A 20,989-nucleotide genomic window follows, 5' to 3' on the forward strand; every position below is an offset into this window, starting at 1 on the left:
AGGTCGATTTAAATTTCAATAGAAGCTGATATCTGTAATGATTTCTTAGTGGGTTTTGATTTCTTATTTGTACAGCAAACAAAAATTCTCTTGCTCTCAAGTTGAGTTCCCTCTTCTTTTTTTTTAATTTTTTTTTTTCTTTAAAAAAAAAGCCTTGCCTTTTGGGGAAGAGAAGTACAAGATGTGTTTCATTTGTGTTCTCAGTGAAACAGACCAGAATGATTACCAGCTTAGTCAAAACTGTTTCTGTAAGGACTGTCTTCTGACAGTCTTGTAGTGGCTCAATATTTCCACTGTTCTTCCTCAGTAATTTCTGTCCAGCTTCCTTGGAGGACTAGTCCTGTTTACCGGCTGATTTTTTTTTAGCAGTATTTCCCATAGAGGGAAATGCCTGATATCTGCAACAGCAGATGCATTTTGTTTTATGGAATGATTCTTAAAAATCATGGCTGTTTTTAGATCATCAATAGTGTTCAGGGCTCGCTGCTGATTTCCTTTCTCTCCTTGCAGTTTGAACATGCCCTGACCCGGGTTCCCACATGTAGTGAGAATGGTCCATCACTATGGTTTGCGCTGATCATTCATTCCCTTCTTTTACGTTTTCTTGCCTTCTGTCTTCCCCTCTCATTCCTTCCTTCAAAACAAAGCCCCGTCAGTATTGCCTGACTTCACTGCATGGTGTTCTTGTGAGCCCTTTTTTATTTATTATTATTTTTAGTTCTGACTCATGTATGTTGCATCTAGCCATGAGCAGGATGCTCAACAGCATGTGTTCCTTTTTTTTCCTCTGCCCCCTCACTGTTTTTCCCCCCCCTAAGGAAACACATCATGGGGATCTGATCAATTTGTTGTAGGCAGTTTCTGTGTAAGCTTACTGTGAAAAAAGCCTAAATATCGTACTGCCCTTTATCCCATATGTCCCTGCTGGCCTGTATTGGCCTTTTGGTTTCCCTCACTTTAAAAATGAGAGAACATGATAGGTCAAGTTTCCTTATCTCTGATAGTTTCCTCTTGCTGTACTTTCTCTTTCCTGTTTGCTGTGGTGTTTGCAATATAATCTGATCCAGAAAAAAATGTCTTGGGCAAATGTTAGTTCATGTGCTGTATGTTTGTGCATCAAACATATCACTTAGCAACAGGAGCTGCAAATACCTCTACCTAGCAGGCATACACTCAGTGTTCTGTTTTGTTTTAATTAGCAACATTTCTGGCCTCATGCATTTGATTGAATAAACTAAACTGCTAATTAAAAGGATACAATAATGCAATAAAAAATTTGACACAAATGCACTGCTTGCTTTGTATGCATCCTTACCATGATTTGGCATGAAGACACTCCTAAATTATCTACAATTTTTTTTTTTTTATTACCTTCAACAATGTAGCTCTCAGCCTTCTCACAGAAAAGCCACCGTCAGAGCCATTAGCTACTACCTAGCGACTAGCATTTATTCCTTTGTTGGAAAACAGCTTCCCAAAACGGTGCTGTAGTTCTAACTTAAAGTGAATTCCCAAGTCAAATTGTCTCCTGCCAGTCATAACCTGGTTCTGCTGTGAACAGTGTGACATTTGCCACATCTCAGTACAGTAAACTGTGCCTGGAGCCAGCTCAGCAGCAACTGACAGAGACTGATAGAGCAAAAGCAAGAGTCTTGTCCTCAGGTCTGTTACTTACAAATATCTTCATACAGACCTTCATGGTACTGCCTGATGAGAGTGTCTTAGCTTGCCAATGAGTTGATTTTTAGCTGGGAGAGAAATTGAGGGGTTTCCCAGTGGTTTGCACTTGTTCTTCCTCCAAACCAGCAAGGCTGGGCTGCAGTGCATACTTAATTTCTGTGAGTTGGTGACAGAGTGGCATTTTAATGTGATCTCTGTATTAATTATTTGCTCTATGATTTGGTCAGATGCGGTTGTTTCCATGCCCAAAGCATTTTTCCTGTGAACCTCATTACGGCACACCGGTGTGCTCTGCCTCTGGACCAGCCTAGCGGCACGCACTAGATGCCCGGTGTCCCCAGAGCATGTGCCGTGGTGCAGTTGTGCCTGGGCACCAAAAGCTGCACTTGTCTTGCCCTTAAAGAGCTGATTTTAAAATGCAGTACCTTGCACGGTGGTGGCATTTGAATTTGCTGACTGAGAGCTGCTGGAGCATTTGGACAAACGCAGGCGTCCAGCGGGTGGCACAGATGCTGGTAGGAGCAGCAGACATGGCAGTGACAGTAAGCTACTCTGTGAGAGAACTGGAGCAATTAGTTTGACCCTTTTAACAAAAGAGGCATCATCACACAGGCACACCCCATATGGTCGGGGTGGGGCTGGTTTTGAGAAGCGATCAGCTTTATTAGAGCAGCAGCAATAATGTAGGAGAAAGTCTGTGTTTGAGAGGTGGTGACACAACTGCTGGTCTCCTGCCTGCATGTTGATTCCCCGCAAAAACTACTAACAAGTCTTTAAGCTGAAAAGGTTTCTTTTTTTTCTTTTTCCCCTCTCATTTTCAATCTGTTTCTTTCCTTTTGGATGTTCTCTGCTTAATTTGTTTCTTTTCTGTTTTTCAGACTTTACTTAAACATTACACTTCCGTTGATGTTGTCAAATGTTCTGTATTATTTTTTATTTTCATTCTACAAACATCACTGATCTTTTTCTTTTCCCCTCTTTGGAATTCATAAGAAGATCCCATTTATGCACAGAAGAAAGGTATTCAATAAGTTAGAAGGCTCAAGTTTTATTCATTTTCCTAATGCTTAACTACATAGTATATATTAGGATACCAGTGAGAGATTTGGGGTTGACTTTTTTACTCAGCACTGTTTTAAATCTGTTCAATCCTACATCTCAGAGTATTGTCAGCATTTATAGTCTTTTTTTTTCCTTGTTGTGCTTCTTAATCTGAACATTTAAATTACCTTTCATATAAATCTTTCTTATCCAGCTTGCAGATTGTGTTTTGATACCAATCCAAAATCCAATAGAACTTGTTAAATCACTCAAGTAAGATCCAAAGCTTTTATATTACCTCTAAATAATTTTTACACTTCACCTTTAAACTATTTTTAAAGTTCTTTCATTCAAAAAGGGTTTGTTTAGATATTGGAAGATCTTTTGAAGATATTTTCCAGCCTAAATGAGTCTATGGTTCTAAGAAAGGAAGGCAGAATCGTAAGAGGATATCAGGCATTGTTTGCAAGGGCTAAAATTAACCCTTTTACCTGTAGCCAGTTCTCTGGTTTTGATGCATTTACTTTCACATAGATGTGTGCTTAAGTATAGCTCAGGTAATTAATTGGGATTTGCAGTAATAGTGAATTTCAAAATATCAAACTAGACACACTTGGAATGTGAGTCTAAGATTTATGTATAAATAGTTAAGAAATCCACATACTGTGAGGTTAGTGACATTCAGTCAAAACTAACAGAGCAATAAAACATTGTGAATATCAGGGGCACTTGTTAATAAAGCCAGAGAGGATAAATAGAATTATTACTAATATTTAGTAAATGTATGTCATTTTCTCAGATTTGTTACATTAGGAAATTCAATGGGGACCAAATTCTTTTAAGTATATTTTTTAGTAACCTTTATGTGTATCAGTGAGATGCAAAATACTTCCTTTGAGCCTCTTCTGTTTTATGATTAAGAAAAGGGTTTTTTTCTATTCTTATTTTGTATTTAAGTGTAGGACATTATATTTCACTTCAGTCATAAATTACAGTTCCAGTTTTCAGTTCTCAAATATCCTATAGTCTTAGTTGCTGTTCAACTCTTTGAATATCCTTATAAGATACACCAGAACACTGTGGACTTGTCATAAGCAAGTAGGGATTGTGATGCTTAGGGGGAAGAAAGGAAGAAAAATCATGCTCAAGTGTTTTTGGAATAGGAAAGGCTGAAAACCATGTCTTGTCTGTCTTGAAAGTACAGTTCTGTGAGATTGTAGTACTGAGGCAGGAATGTACCACCTTCTGTTCCTGGGGAACCCAGCTGAAACAGTGCTGTTTTAGTAAAACTTTTCATTAAGCTGTTTAAAGTATAGTATATTAATTCAGTTACAGCTGTTTCTCCCACTCTTTATTGTCTAGAATTAGACATTTATGCCCAAGTGTTCATATCTCTTTTTATATGTTTTAATATTTGCTCTATATTTTTATCTTTATGTGTGGGAGATTTGAAAGCCATCATTCTGAGTATCTTTTAAGGAGAAAGCTACCTTTATTCCACCCAAAACCAGGACAGTATCCTGGTATACCATAGCAGGTCCCACATTTTCCAGTACACCATCACCTTTCCTGTTTTTGGTAGAGAAACACACAGATATCATTCCCCTTAGTCTGTGTGCTATCCCTAAAAAAGTCCATTGAGTTCATGAATTCCATGACCTTGAGCTCCTGTCATAACAGTTTTTCAGGGCAGGAAGGGATGGTGTGTAGTGTTGTGAGGTGTTGGACTGCTGCATGCTGAAGCCAGTTCTGATTCTATCGCCACTTGTCTGGTTTCATCCAAGCATATTCCTCACTAATGTTGTCCTCCTCATTTTTGCCACTTTCTGCTGATTTAGCTTCCCTGATGGGCTCTACAAAATGGATCAATTTGTTAGGATTTGAAAACAGAAATTTTCATTTTTGCCCTTGAATTCTGGAGTAACAAAGAAGGAGGCGTTGCTGTGATGTGTAGTGGTGTCTGAACAGGCAGGAGTTGTCAGGCAGCATCAACACAAGTCAAGGTTAGCTGTCCTTCAGAAACCTCTATAGAGGACAAGTCTTCATGATGTATGTGGTTCTGATTGTGATAATTAATGAGTGGCTTTCTGAGTAACAGAACATTTTCTTGGGGATCCTATGTAATAAGTCCTGGTTGCTTTTTCTATTCAGGTGATTCTCTCTTGCATGTACAGATTTTGATGATATCTGAGTAATAAGTACACCTCAAACTCAGCCAAACTGTAGTCTGTGTTGCACTATACCTTTTTTTTAAGGCAGAGTATTGTGTGAGTTCACAAATTTCAAAGCAATTGTAATTTTGAGCAGTCCATAGCAGTGAATAGAAGGAAGCTGCTCTGTGGAACTCTCTCTGCCACTGCCAGCCAACACAACCCCTACCATCTCATGCTCGTCTCCAGAACTCTGCCCTTAGGTTTTATTCTCTTTAAATAATTTTTAACTAGGAATGAGAAAAAGTGTTTTCAGTTTTGATTGCAAATGTGGCTTAGTTTGGCAAATTGTAGCATTAATATGATGTTTCTTGTATTTAGTGTTGAGAGTATTTAGTGATGAATTCTTTGCAAATCCCTATAACAGTTTTTAATATCTTTTCCATAGGTGCAACAGCTGCTGCTCGAAAGGAGGTTATAAGGAACAAGATACGAGCAATAGGAAAGATGGCTAGAGTTTTCTCAGTGTTAAGGTAAGGCTTTATGCTGGGTTAGTTTTTTTTTAGTGTTGAATGATACCTTTGAATGGTTACTTAGAGCACTCAACTGTTAATCAAACAGCAAATTTGCTATTTTAGTGTACCACCCAACTGGGTTCTACTGCAACCTTTTAGAGATTGTTTTATTTATACTATGGTGCTATTTATTTTGTCTCTGAATAGTCATGCTCAGGGCTTTTGCTGAATATAAAACAGACAAACAAAAGAAATCAGCAAAAAAAAATCCAATTATAATTTTTAAAAACTTCAACTGACCAGGTGTACTGATTAACTTCTAGCCCCTGTGAGGCAAGCATTAAATGTGAGGAAAGGGTGTGTTATACATCACCTCTCATTAAGAAGGAAATCAGCTGTCACACTTTGTCACCCACAGATGTTGCTACAGCCACAAGTAACGATGATTAAAGACGAAAGTGTTAGGGTCATTTACCTAGAAATCCAAGAAATCCAGGAAATGGTTGTGCAGGCAACAGCAGCTTGTTCCTTTGGGCTGCACTCCCCCAAACACATGAACATGAGTAACAAATTGCTACCCAATGTTTAGAACTCTCCATTTGATGTCTCTGAGCAGAAGAGAAAACATGCTGTACTGTGCTGAAGTCTAAATATAGAAAATACAGTTCTCCCTCCCTTTCAGCGAGCGATTTTTTCCTCAGGAAGCTGTGTGTTGGTCTGCTGGAGTCAGAATGGCTATTATGGCATGAAAAATCATGGGAGTTCTAAAACATTTACTTTTATGATTTCATGATTTATGTAAGAAGGATAAATAAAATAGTTACTTGAAGAATCTACTATTTAATTTCGGTGGAAACTGTCCAACGTGCTTGCTTCGAATGCAGCATGGCAGCAGTGGGCAGGTTCTCTGTAGGGCTTTGCATGGGCACAGCAGCTCACCCACGCCTTGCAGATTGCAGCAGCACAGCTTTAAACAGCAAACTGAGATGGAGGGCTTTGTACCTGGGGATCCTAAAGTACTACGAGTGACTTACTGGTGATGCACGAGCTACTTCTAAGTGGTGCCCATAAAAAAACCCCAGGTTGGCATCATGCCTTTTCCCTAAACAAGATGGGGGAGCAATCAAATGTTTCCACCTGCTTTTCTGTACCAAGTCTGGCAGAGAGCCTGGAGGTGGCTGCTACCACCTTCATAAAACAGCACAACTATTTGCCTCTAATGATAGCTGAGCAAACAAAGTTTGGGAAACTTGGCTTTCTCCCATAACCTTGAACCACAGCTTTGGATTGACTGTATTCCATTGTGAACCACCTTTTAAAATAGTTCTCAAGAGTTGTGAAATTTATTAAGCAGAAGGATCTGAAGTTTGATGATTAGCTGATAAATTTGGAGTTTTACCACTTACAGATGATTGACATCAGCCATGTATCAGACTTCTTCAAAGGGATCTGTAGGACAGAAGCTTTTCAATGGTTTCAAGGATGGAAGAGGGATACAGAATAATTCCTGCATGTGCTCTGTCTGCAATGATACACATAAGTCTCAAAACTTAAGTCTATCTCAGCCAAAACCACTACAACCTTTTACAGCTCTTGATTATTGATGGCCTTGAAAGCTTTGCAGGAAAGACTGAAGATGAAGAGTAGATTTGTTCTCCCTTAGCTTTAACCAGCGAATACAGCACAACCTCACTGTGATCCAAGGCATAGTCAGCAAATAAACAGGTACCTGCAGTGCATGGTTTTGGTGACAAGTCTTCCGGGGGATGAGTGACATTTCATCCCAGCCACCTCTGGGATATATGTTCTCTTTTTTTCTGAGAAAGGCTGATTCTCCTCAGCTAGGTGGCAGGCTGCTAGGCAGTAAAAATTTCACTAGGTAATCTTGCAAATACTATTCCTGTAGAAAGGCCTGGGATATTGTTTCTGTCTTGCCAGCATAATCCACATAAGACACAAGTGTCAGGCAATTGTGTGTAACCCTAGGAAGAAATCACCATCTGTCTATACACCAACCTGCTCTGGAAATCTTTGAAGTTCCTGTTCAAGTCATTGTGCTTTATGAAGTTTATTTCACTAATTCTTGAAATCTTTCTGAATGATTAGCACCTAATCTGACCATCTGCAAAGAACTTAGTCATCTCTTCTTTGGGCTGGAGTGGTCCCATTCCTCAAGGATGTAACTTGAATGTAAAGCTGAAATAATTTCAGCCATTTTAGTGAAAAAAACTAGATACCAAAATAGTGTTGTATTGAGTTTCAAATGTTATAAATGAGCTTTGATGAAAATAGATATTGTAGAAAGATTGGCTTCAGCTAAATGGAAGACTTCATGATTCCTTGTCATTGACTCTCTCCAACTTTGTTTCTCAAGTCTGACTTTTCATTCGATGTATTTAGACTGGAGAGGTAAATAAAATACTTAATCAGTCTATTATCCTTTTTTTATAAATGACATCAAATAGAAAGGAAGGAACACTGAAGGCTAAAACATCATGATATTTGTGACACACATCTTTCTTGTGCATACTCAGTTTAAAGATAATAAAAATACAACCGATGAACCTAACCCATGAGGGTAAAGCTAAAAGTGCCATTGCAGTTTAATTAAAAAAAAATATATATATGTGACACACTGAATGAAAGATATGAATGCACTGAGGGAAAGCAAAAGCTTTGCTGTGCAACTGTTGATGATAAAAATACTGTGTTCATTCTGAAAATATTTTGCTCTTGCGTTAGTTCTGATTGCTTGGGAAACTTGCAAACGAAATGGTCACCATTTGATTTTGACTATTACATAATGAAAAGTGAGTGCAAGCAGAATTATTTGCAAACTAAAAATAGAACTTGACGAGTATATGTAGTAGGTAAACAACTCTTGTTTCAAATACGTGAGTCATTCAGGGCATGTAGGTCCAAAGAAAATTGTAAGTAGTAGAATTGCTGAGAGACAGTTTTTATAGACAAAACCACATTATCCTCAAGTGAATGTGGAACTAAATTCTGTCTTTGTATTTGTTTCCTCCAGCTTAATGTCATTATATACTTCAAAGTAAAGCACTTCAAAATAGGTTTCTCTTAAAGAATTGGGGTCAGTTGTGCTGCTGAGAAAGTATGTCATCACAGGCAGCATTACAGTCCTTGTAGAAAGCTTTACTTAAAGGCTTCTCTGGATAGAACTGTAGTATTCCTCTAGCCTTGTATTTTAAAACTCTATGTATTTGGAGACCAGCAAAGCATATTTCGGTTTCCTAAAACAATTTTGTTTAATCCATATTATTTTTAGCATACAAAACTATTAAGGACAGTACTAGCAAGGATGGAAGTGCTTATTAATTTTAAAGAGCTTTTAGCTGCCTTTCTTTTAGTGGCTGGTGATCATCAATAAATAATGCACCTGCCTGCTAGTGCAGATAAGAGCAAACTAACAGTTTAAGTTGATTTTGGACCACACAGTGTAAAATGCCTAAATGCATTGTTGGCAATATCTGGTCCTTCTGGTCCTTCTCCTGTCAGATTTGAGTTGACAGATGTATTGTTCCATAGGCACAGGTTATAGTGTTAACTACAGTAGGAGTTGAATAAGGTGTGATGCAAAGGTTAACCATGTGCACAGCAGTGAAGGGGACTTCATTGGTGCTGATGTCACCACCAAATTCAGTCTATCTTGGCAAGGAGATTGGAGATGACAAAATCATTGCAGGGCCTGTGTAGCTTAAGATGTCTAAAACATATCCCGTGTTTTTAAAAAAGACATTTACTTACTTTTGGTGGTTTTTTCATTTCTTTTTTAACTTCTGCAGGGAAGAGAGTGAGAGTGTGCTGACGCTGAAGGGTTTGACTCCAACAGGAATGCTGCCCAGTGGTGTGCTCTCTGGAGGAAAACAAACACTGCAAAGCGGTAAGCCTGTTTGCCTGTGTGTCTTGTCCTGTGTACGAAAAACAATTGGTTTTCAACTGCAGAACCTAAGAAAAGTAACCACAGCTGTCTCAGAGAGAAAAACAACAAAGGACAGAAAAAAAGCACGCAGTTTGTTGTGCTGGAGCATTTGTGAGCAGTTCATGTAAGGCCACATCTCAAGCTTACTATGTACAATTTTCAGAGAAAGGGGGGAGGGGTGAGCCCTGAAAATCGACTGTTGAGAATGGTAGCTCAGGATTGTATGTGAAGTGCACTCTTTCCACAGTTGGAGCATCTTTTGGGGTTTTTTCAAAGAGCAGCCCTTGATACATGGACTACTGCAGGTTCAGCTTAGCTAATGACACTCAGACTCTTATTTTATCTGATTTGTTCTTCCTCATAGAGAGCAACCAATGGAAAATAGGTCTAGAATTAGATTTTCTCTCCTAGAAATTCTAGGCGACAACATGAGAACAATTCCACTCTGATTTAAGCCCAAGTGAAGGGAGGCTCTTACAAACATAGTGTTTGCCTTGTACACAAACACAATACAGATTGTCAGTTTTATACCAAGTGCTTCTTGTTACAGGAAATTGGTAAATCTGTGGTAGGGCTGCCTTTGTTTCCTTTTGGAATAAGGAGTGCAAAGTGTTTAATTTATTACTGGAAGCTCTCCTTTTTTTTTTTTTTTCCTGTGTGTACTGCTGTAGGATATATTGCAGGCACGCATAAAGGTCTCTCATTTATTGAGGTTCTATTGGCAGTAGATGTAAGAAATAGAAATGCTTTATAACCTTGACACAGTCTCAGCCTCTTGTTTTCCTGTTTCCTTCCTGGAGCGTTCTTTCTCTGTATTTTTCCCTTTACTGTCTCTCTTATCTAGAAGATTCAGGTATATGGTGGTAAACCTCCTTTTCCCCTTTTTTCCCTTCTCTTTTGACTTGTGTGTTATGGACATAGTAACGTTCTGCTTTGGAAATGCTGCAATATGATTTCACAGGAGGCCTTTCTTAATGGGTTTGTGGTCTTCACCTAGGCTTTTCTCCACATAGTTGCTTTACATTTGTCAGAAAATTTGGTCCAAGGAAACTGCTATTGTTGCCCTGGCAAACTATTAAGAATAGAAATAAAATTGAGAAAACTGCCAAATATTCTTGTTACGATGGCTAAAAGGAAAATCTCCTCATACTGCAGTATTCTGGCTCAGTAAAACATTACTATACACAAGCTTCTGCATTAGTTAACACATAGTACCCCATTCACCAAATACTCTGAAGTTCATCTAGTTTCTGTTAAGCACACATATTGCCATCTGCATTAACAGAAAATACGAGTAGTATGTTCTGTTGTGGAAGTACACATTTTAGTCCTCATTTTTTCTAATGTGTCAGTGCTGGTTTGGATCTGGTTATTCATTTTAATTTTTCATCCTAGTTATCATGTTTCCTTTTCTTTTAAGTTTGCGTTGGTTTTGTTCCTTCTTTGTTGGCCATCTCTCTTGCTGTGCTGCTTGAGAGGCATAGGCTTACCTTGGTGCATGAGGGTTAAATCCTCTCACTTCCCCATGCAGCAAGATAACAGTGTAGATATTTTAGAATAGATCTTAATCCATATTTAACATGCTAACTTTAAAAAAAAATTGGGTTTTATGTAGGGGAAAACAAGACAAGAAGAGATGACTTCCTAAAAAAGTGATTTCTTGAACCATTCTCTAAACCAGAGAAATTCTTGAAAATCGAAATTTCTTTTAAAATATTTGCTGTATTGGATTGCACTTAATGATTTGCATCAGCTTCTAAATCTCTGACTGTAAAAAAAAAATGCATACCAAAGCTGATGGGTAAAACTCAAATGAAAGTATATGTTTAAGAACCATTCATGGTTTCATAACAGTGGTAACATGTTATTCATAACATTGCAGCAATCTCCCAGTTACAAGCTCTGCTCTGTGACCAGGCTTTGCAACTTTGGAGGTCCAACAGTCAATCTTACATCTACATCCAGTGATTCAAATAAAATATTAGTGAAATGTTCTTTTTCAGAGACTGGGTTGACAAAAATAAAGTTTACAGATGGAGCAGACTGGGCAAGGTTGCAAGCAAAGGCAAAGCTTTCTGAGGATCCCATGCTGTGGGGATGTTTCTTTTAGTCAGGAGAGAGAAAAAAAATAATTCTGTTAAGTTGTATATGGAATTCCTTTGCCTTGTACTGGCATCAGTAATTTTCAGGCTGGTGGTATAAGCTGTATGAATTTTGTGCAATGGCTTTATGCCATTTTTTGTTCTCTTTTGACAGGGCAAGTCAAACTGCTCTTACTGAAAGCTGAGACAATTATAGAATGACCTTTTCAGGTCAGATGTGCAATATGGAAGACATTTACATTTTGTAGCTCTTTTGAGTCAAACGAAAGCTTCTTAAATGTGTCTTTAAAAACTTTTAGTTTGTGAAACTTCTGCTTTAAAACAAACTCTAGCTTAATTCAATCTGCAAATTATTGTTTTTGTCTAAACATTTCTCTGTGTGTCTGTTTTGCCAAAATCCAGCACTTATAGTAACATTAGTGTTGTAGCTCCTTTGCTATTCACTGACTTGTTCTTAGAGTTGAAATCCTCTGCTCATTTTTTCTCATTCGTTTTGCTACCCCTTTCTTCTCTTCAGCTACTGTTGAGGCTATTGAGGCTGATGAAGGTAAATTGGCCAGTCCCCTTTCTGTTGGTGCCACAACAGATAAGGGCTCTGCTGGGTGTATTCATTTTGCTGTAGCTTGTACAGATTGTGTGGGTGTTGGGCTAACAATTGTGGCTCGGTATTAACCAAAATGTAATTGCTTTAAAGGGGAAGGTGTTTTTTTTTGGTTTTGCTTTCTGTTGCTGCTGTTGAGGTTTTTCTCTTTCTGTAAGTTACAAACATGTTGGAATTGCTGTATGTTCAACTAAGCACTGAGTAATGCCACAGGAGGAGATCAGGGAACTCAGATTTCACGGGACACAACTTGGCAGCAGCTCGTAAATGCTTTGTGACACATAGCTCAAAAGCTGGGCGCTGGAGGCTGGCTCAAACTATCCTCAGCAATTTCTGGTCAAAGAAAACACATAGCTTTTTATATATTCTCTCTTTTTATTGTTGTTTCTTTTCCACTTTTTCTTTATTTATGCTTCAGTTTGTTTCCTTTCTTTAAGGTCACCAATGAAAAAATTTATTGGTCTTTTGTTATAGTACAGCGTGTTTCTGTTACCCTTTAAAAGTAAAACAACATGAGACATTTGTCTGCAAGATGTCTGCTTCTTTTGGTAGTGGCAGTTTACACACTGGATATTTATGTTAGAGCAACCATTAACACAGGCACCATTTTAGCTGCATATAAACTGACTGGCTGCCTTAGAAGATTTCTGAACGCTCAGTATTGAAAACTGGTGTTTTGTTGACAGACCTCTGATTTAACTCTTAACAGTTTTTAACACTTCAGGTAAAATCTAAGTAACGATGTATTGCAATGTAGACGTACAATATTTGTTCAGTATTATAAAGTTTTGGAAGAAGAATTTTCAGAATTCCCCTTTAAAACAAAATTCTTCAGTTGTATTTTGTTCTTGCCCCTCTCAAATTTTCTGTGGGTATTTTTTTTAGCTACTTAAAAAAAATCTGGTGATTGTTGTCCTTTGGTAAGATGTGCCCTTTCGGCCAGTTGAATTTGTTTTTGAATTTTGTAAAGCAGTGAATAAAATTACAGAACAAACAAGTAAGAGAAAATACAACTGCTTTCTAAATAGCAGTGAGTAAGCTGCTATTTATGTTGGAATTATCTATTCCTATCAGCAATCTCTAATCTGCAGTGTGCATTCTTGTTGACAGTTTGGCTGTTTTCTGTGATTTTCTGTGACTATGTGTTGTGTTTTAGTAGACTCTCAATGTAACCTGCTAATATTCGTTGTCTGACCAGCAACTACAGCAGAGCACCTTCCTTAGTGTTACAGACAATAATGTGTCTACTGGAAATACAATCCCTTAACGTGCCCCTGTGCCAGCAACATGCACCCCTCAAGTTCATTCTTGATTTGCCATCCTTGCTAGTTAGACACTGTCACCATAGTCACAACTACTGCTCCACACAGGTGAAGCTTCTGATGGAGGAGAAGTTTCACCAGTTGTCCTTCAGGGCCCAATAACACCAACTGGGCTGTGCTGCTGGCAAGCTCCAGGACATGGCAACTGCTTCGGCTTCAATGCAGCCATCCATTAAACTATTGCTTTAAGGGATTGGCATGGGTGCTTGTTAGACATCTTCATTTTGTGGTAGGAGGTAAATAAAAAAATGCCAACCCAAAAGGCAAACCTTAAGAAAATTCACTGTACGATTTGTTCTGTTTTCACTGCTCCGTCCCTGCTCACTTGACTAATCACCATAATGTTGTTGTTTTTCTGAGTTGAAGTATAATACATGTTAAAAACCGTGCACTTCATAGAGTTCCAATGAAACCTTTGTTAAACTGGCTAAAGAACTAAATCCTGAGGCAAACAGGATCTATCATTTTTCACAGGAAAGGTTGGCACGACCAGCATGAAAAAATGCCTTTTCTTGCTCCCCACTAAGTACAAGGAGTGGTAGCTTGGTACCAGGGATGTTCTGGGGTTTTGGATGTGTTAGGCTTTTTTTTTTTTTTAACAGAAGTTACCAGCTTGTCCAGAATCGGGACTGCACATAGGAAGGAGAGTATTTGGGGGTAAGGAGAAGAGAAAAGGGGAGAAGGAATACTGAATTGGATCCCTGAAACTCCCCTATTGGTTTTCTCCCCAGGGAGTTGGCAGTTTCCTGGTACTAAAGTACTATTTCTGCTCAATGGCATGTTATGATAAAGGCCTAGCAGAAATTCCAGTTCTGGAAGTGCAGTGCACTGATTTGGTACAGATAAGAGAAAAAACACACAGAAGGCTGATCTACGGGGCTGTGACCTGCTGTTTGCCTACAGTGCTTTTTTTCTCTTTTGCTTAAATCTAAAGATCTGCAACACTTCAATTAGAGAGAGAACAAAATAAAATTTGCAGTCTGTGAATACATTCCTCAGCCTGCAGCTTCTTTCTGAGGTTGGTATGGCCTCACCAATGTCGCTGCTAAAAGGCAGATCATAAATCCTCTGTTGGAACTTTGGTCCTTTGTCAGTGCATTTCCTAAGCTAAACTGTAGAGCTGTTCCAAAATGACAATCCCTGATCTGTGTTGCACAGTGTCCCTGCCGTTTGACTCAAGCTGCTTTCTAGAAGTCCAAGGTTGTATCAGGGAGGATAATTGCCCCAGGCAATCAACAAGCAGCTCGCCGGTGTTGAGAACAGAAGGCAACTTGTTGCAGGGTCACCCCAGATCTTCCCTAGCTTTGATGTTTATCCCACAAAGTGGCCTCAACATGTCATCAAGTGCTGGAAGTAGCCAGCACTTTTTGCATGATCTTTGAAAGTCAGGTGGGAGTTTTGCCTGATGAAGAGCACTAGGGCAAGGCACAGTGTCCTTAAGGCTGTAAGTAATGACAGCAAATGCCAACTCACCAGCTCATGGCTGTGCCCTCAGCATGGTTCCAAAGTGCAAACTGTAGTTTCACGTCAGCGTCTTGGTGTTCTAAACTGAACCCCAGTGGACAACAAAATACTGGAAGTTGATTGTGTTGAAAGCAATAGCTGTGTTGGAAGGGATGGTGGTGGTGAGCCCCCAGCTCTTTCTGAGTATGGTAAGGAGTTGGTGGTGGTGTCGGATCTTCTCATTGCTGCCTTCCCAAAGAAGGACTCCCGCACTTGTTGCTAAATTGGGGGAAAAGCTGCTGAGAGTTTTATCTTGCTAATTTTATTTTTCAATAATCCTTTATTTAGCTATCAAAGGATTTTCACCCCAGCATAAGATCACTAGCTTCGAAGAGGCCAAAGGCTTAGATCGAATTAATGAGCGAATGCCTCCGCGCAGAGACGTGCCATCCGATGCCAACCTTAACTCCATCAACAAGGCAATCTCCACAGAGACTAATGGCACGGACAGCAACGGCAGTAATAGCAGCAATATCCAGTGACCACTGTCCGGGAGGGGGGTTGTGCTGCAGGGCGCGATGGGGTTGCTGCACGTCAGCACTGGGATGTTCTTGCCTCTGATAATAGCTTATTTGCTCTGGGGGCCAGGTGTTGGATTCAGTTTACAAAAATCATCAACAAAGAGATCGTCAACTTTAATTTGGTGGGAGGGCGGGTGGGGGAGAGACACCTCCTTTGGATATGCCTTTAAATGCTTGTAGAAAAATGAAAGCTCATGCTGGTATATATTGCAAAGTTAGGGGAATGAACATGTTTTCCTACTACATTGGGAACGTCTAGCTATGTTACTGAAAGGCCTTTTATTATGTTACTGGACATGAAAACTTTGTTTAATTTCTTACTAACTATTGTACGTTTACAGTTGCAGCACTCAACATCTACAACATCAAAACATTTTTAACAAAATGTACAAACTAAATAAGGACTATTTATTGATAATGTTTTGCTACTCTTGTCAGACAATGGCTATGAAATAAATTAGGCACTCTTTAAAAATATAGAGAAAAAAAGAAAAAAAAAAGTTGGAAATTTGTTTAAAATGCCAAAAAAAAAGAGAGAGAGAGAGAGTGAGAGAGAGCGAGCGAGAGCGACAGTTTAATTTTGTACAGATTATGCTTACCTCAGGTTTCTTTAGTGTGCTTCAATGCCCTTCTTTAAATATAACACTTACCTTACTAATTTGGCAGCAATTATCTTTTTCTTTGTTAAAAAAAAACTGGAACAATAACATTTATCTTTTTTTGCTGTTTATATTTAGGGGGGTTTGGTTTGGGAGGTTTTCTGGGGTTTTTTTGGTAAAACAAGTCTTGGTTGTGGCTTGCTAAATTTAAATATTTATGAGTGGTGCATTTTTAAGTATAGTGAACAAGACACCATATTAAGTGCAGTGAAAAGCATCTATATTCTGTAAAAAATCTGCCTATGCATGTTTTTTAAGAAAAAATGGCTGTATAGGCCTGTATGGGACTGTAATGCGCTTAGTGGTCTGACTTATACTGGAAATGTATGTATACTGGCGTACTTTATATTCTCTAAAAAGAAAATGCTTAATGCCTTTGAAATTTTGTAATCAAAAAAAGCTTTGAAAAATCTAAGGGGGGAGAGTATTCTTAAAGTTTTTAACATAAGCTTGTCAGTGCACATATAGATGGGTAGCATGTTTAGCAAACCTTGTGAAATTTAAATAAGTTTGTAGTTACATGTGAAATTCTAAATGCATGATAACTGTTAATGTCATAATGGTTTAGTCATTTTGTTCTGTTTTGTCATGTGCCACAAAATGTGTAATTTTTTCACTTTTTTCCCTTTGTATATCAGTTACGGGTTTCAACTGGTTCATTCTAAAAAAGAAAAGGAAACAAAACAAACAGTCCATTGATATTTTTTAACAATTGTATAAGTGCCCAAGTAATTCACTACAGCCTACAGCCTTGCCTTTGTAATTTGACTTCGAAATGTTGGCAATCAAAGCATGCACTTGTAACAATGAAAGAAGCATTTTATATTACTACTCAATAAAAATGTGCATGAACTTAAGCATTCTGCCCTTTCTTGCTGTCTCAGTGGCAGAAGCACGCAGGCACCACACGCGCGTGCTTCTTGCTCTCTTTTGCTGTGGGCAGGAGAGGACCGCTGCTGTAAGAGATGAGTGACTTGTTTCAAGATTCAAGGTCAGTTCTTTACTAAGAAATAAACCCGTGTGTTACCCAGCTGTTCTAGGCTACTGAATGTCTGCAGACTTCTCCCAAGGTCTGGTTAGAACGTTGGGTTTTCACTAAAATTAGTAGGATGTAAGCCACAAGTAGAGTGCACAAGAAAAAAAAGTCCTCTGTGTGTTTTCCCCTTATCTGGAGTGTTTGAAAAGGTCAACGAGTATCATTTACAATTATTACGATTATTTCAAATGCTCTCTCTTTTAGTCAGAGAAGAACTGTCAAAGCTCTGCCTTCTCACTTTCTCCCTAACTGTGCTCAGCATCCTTCCCAAGTCCATCATCCCGTGAAGAGCTGACAGATGATGCCAAATGGTGCAGTGATGTGGGTATTGCCTTAGCCCTCCTTTCAGGTACCATTATTAAATATAGGCTCAGTGCCTGCTTTCTTATATGTTTTCCCACTTTAGCTCTTGCTAATTTTGACAAAACATGACACGTGGCAAAAATAAAGAGATTTCATAACATCTGGGACTATTTCAGATGTAACTTTTCATTTCAGATTGTGTAGAGGTACAGCACAGACGCATAGAGTCTGTGTGCTCATCTGCCGGGTGGAGCTGTTTGTCCCTCTGGTTCAGGGGCACGCTGTGTGCAGAAGGGAATGGTGACACTTCGCGTGACCACTTGGCTTGCCCGCTGAGCCCTGCGTGCTCGCTGAACGCCACAGGTTACCTGAGGTAAGTTCTGCTCTGGAGACGCCCTGTGCCGCACACCGCAGCGCTGCTGGGCAGCACAGTCTGCTGTCTGCCTGCATTTCACTCGGGCCCTGGCAGTTCCACTAGCCAGTCTGACAGCACAGAAGGGGATTTTCTGCTCAGCAGTGACTGTGCATAGGCTCTCAGTTGGTAGATTTAACCCAAAAGGTCTGTGCTACCAATCAGCGGCGGGGCTGCAAATGTCTCTTGTGGTTGCTGACAAGTTTATTAGATAAGCAAGTCAGCCCAGAATGAGTGATCCACTCGGGTATGTACAAAGTGTCTGGGCACAAAGGAGATTTTGGAACTTTTTGCATCTCAGAAGAATGAAAAGTGTCTGGAGCATGCAAAACAGCAGTGTCCTGTGTATCCAGGTAGGATGGCCTGGCTCCTTCCTGAAGCAAGCCCTGCCATCCTACTGAGGGGCAGTTTCTGGATGGCTCCAAGGGGTAGTCTGAGCTATTCTCAAATTTTCCTGGAAGGACCAAAAACAATTTCCAAAGCTTGTCTCATTTCAGGGCATCCAGCCTCTTCCAGCTTTCCTTCTTTTTTTTTAATGGAGAAGAAACTGTGGATGAATTTGAAGAAAAACCCTGCTGCCACTGAAGGCTGAGTTTTGGATTCTGTGGCCTCATCAATGACATGCCATGCACTGGACTCTGTCTCCCAGTACAGATTTCTTCCTTCTTACCAAATACCCCACCTTAATGCCAAAACCATCATTGGTGCCTACTTGAGAGTTTTACTGTGTTTTTTAATCACCTGAATCTTGCTGTGTGAGATAGTGTTTGATATAGTGTCTTATATTTTCCACACTATTCATAATTTTGCTTTTCAACAGCTATTAAGCATGAAGTACATTAGCTGTTAGTGTATATTTTTTGCAGAAGACAACATTTGAATTTTTTCTGGATTTTCTTTCGAAACTGCAGTAGATTTAACCCTATTTAGGAGTGTGCCACTGTTGACAACTGTTGGGCACAGGTAGGAATTCTTTCAGCAATTTCATCTTCTGAAGCCTCTAAAGGAGTCCTGACCTCTCTCCTCCCTAGCTTAAGTTTTTAGTGAAGTAGCATTTAGAGTGTAAAATAATGAAAATTTGGGGGCTTTTTCTAGGCACAAGCTGAATTTACAATTTTAGTCCTTAGAAATCAGTTTCCTTTCTTTTTTCAAGATGCTGTTGCTCAGATTAGTCAGATTGATGAGTCTTCCCACTTCTTTGACTGAGAGAGGGATGTGAGAATCAGCTATTCCAAATGTTAAAAAACCACAACCACCAAAACAACCATTTGAAAAATAGTTTTCAGTTTGCTTTCTTAGTTGCTTTTGGAATGATGTTTAGTCCCCTCAAAAAAAGGCCATTTTGGGCATGCAAAAGGATGAGCTTTCTTGGTCTTCAATGATTTTGGAAAAAAATATATCTACATTCGCATTTTCATATGTAAATGTTCAGGCTTGTAGGCACTTTCCTGGCAGTAAAAAAAGATGAGCTGATGGAGCTAGAGATAGGTGTTGGGGTTTTGTGTCTTGCTGAGCTGACATTGCAGTATCAGGCCTGCTAAACTTTATAAAAGAAAAAGTTTTGTGAGGCCCTGATTTTATTTTAAAATATTTTTTAAATAACTTGGGAGCCGTTTCAGTTTTACATGTGACACCAGGTTTCATCAGGCTGACAGATAGCTGTGTGCTCTGGGCAGTATTCTGCCAATGGTTGCAAAGGCAAGGGCTGCCTTGGCTCTGTCATCCCTGTCAGAAGCTTGTTTTAGGTAAAGTAACTTGGCAAAGCTTGTGCTAAAGGACTGATTTAGCCACCAGTGGGAAGCCTGCAGGCATGGTGACAGACATGACAGTGTCTGCTCCTTTGTGCAGCCCCACTTGTGGCCGTCACTAGTTGCTCTGGGATTCCCCACGGCCCCCCTTCCCTTTTGGGGAGCAACCTGGTATGGTTGTCTGCTGGTAGTTTGGGTCTGGACACCCAGTTAGGCGATTCTTACAGCAGCAAGACTTGAGCAAGATGCGGTTGTTTCGCATTTTAGCTTTTGCATTCCTGAGGCAGTTGATGCTGATGACCATGCTGTGATTGAGCAAGCCCATTGCTCTCAACATTTGGCTATTTAAGAATCACCTTTGCTTTAAATAAGCAGTTGAACACTGTGACCTGGGCTGATTTCCCAGTGTTCTATGCCAGAGGAGACTGGCATGGATCATAACTGCTGCTATGTTACAGCATTGAGAGTCACTGAGGCCAGCAGGCACTGCTGAGATCGGCTCACACAGGATCAGCTGGAGCAGGTTGACTGGGGCCATGTACAGCCAGGTCTTGAGTATCTGCAAGGATGAAGACTCTGCAACCTCTCTGGGCAAGCTGTGCCAGTGCTTGAGAGCTCTTAGAGTACAGAAGACTTTTTCTTCCATTTAAAAATTTGCTGTATCTCAGTGTCCAGTGGCTTTTGTCCTGTTTCCAGGCCTCACTCAGAAGAGCTTGGCTCTTGCCTTTTACTCCCCTCATCAAGTACTTATACACCTTTTCTCTAGGCTGAGCAGTACCAGCTCTCTCCAGCTCTTCAGGTCTTCCAGTCCCTTACCACTTCTGTGGTCCTTTGTTGAACTCACTCCATTAAGTCCATGTCTGCCTTGTGCTGGAGAGCCCAGACCTGGATACAGCTCTCCAGGTGTGTCTCACCAGTGGAGGGTGAGGGGGTAAAAGACTCTCGACCCGGTTGCCTGTATGTGCCATTAAATTTCCACAATATATGCCAGTAATTTAAGACAAGTGAAGACATTTCTGGCATTGTAAGTTGAAGAGATGAGAGCCATACCTCAGAAAGTGGAAGAAGCAGAGGGACACTGCAAGTGCAGAGCTGAGATACACTAAGGTACAGATCCAAGAAGGTAAGAGAAAATGAATGCCTTGCCAGACTGAGAGTACAGTGAAAGACTGGATTAGTAGTTGTTTGCCAGGTTTGGTAATAAATTTGATTGCGAGATAATCCAGGTAAGTATTAATTGCAAGAGGGAGGACCTTCTTCACTCTTAGTCCACTCCTGTGCTTTGTCCACACCTGCTGCTGAATTTTCAGAAGGTGAAGTAGTCATGAAAAAAATCTCCCCAAATTTGTATGGCGGGAAGTAGTCCCTTCCTGCATTCAGCAAGCAAGTGGCTGAAGCCCTGAAGCATGTGATGTTATAAAGTCATTATCGTGCTGCAGATCTGCACGTTATC

At 39.8% G+C, this 20,989-nt stretch overlaps 1 protein-coding gene across 2 annotated transcripts in view; it reads left to right on the forward strand.

The window, feature by feature from the left end:
* Positions 1–16,894, forward strand: part of PPP3CA (protein phosphatase 3 catalytic subunit alpha) — a 171,458-nt gene extending 154,564 nt beyond the window's left edge. The window contains exons 11-14 of one of the 2 annotated variants that reach the window (XM_038136261.1): positions 5,320–5,404; positions 9,193–9,290; positions 11,949–11,978; positions 15,146–16,894. In XM_038136261.1, the coding sequence (XP_037992189.1) occupies positions 5,320–5,404; positions 9,193–9,290; positions 11,949–11,978; positions 15,146–15,339 (407 nt within the window). In that variant the 3' untranslated portion in view covers positions 15,340–16,894. The remainder of the gene's footprint in view (positions 1–5,319; positions 5,405–9,192; positions 9,291–11,948; positions 11,979–15,145) is intronic. The other variant, XM_038136262.1, reaches the window with a different exon arrangement.
* The last annotated feature ends 4,095 nt before the right edge of the window (positions 16,895–20,989 follow it).

The sequence above is a fragment of the Motacilla alba genome, chromosome 4 (genome assembly GCF_015832195.1).
Source record: "Motacilla alba alba isolate MOTALB_02 chromosome 4, Motacilla_alba_V1.0_pri, whole genome shotgun sequence".
NCBI classification, from domain to species: domain Eukaryota; kingdom Metazoa; phylum Chordata; class Aves; order Passeriformes; family Motacillidae; genus Motacilla; species Motacilla alba.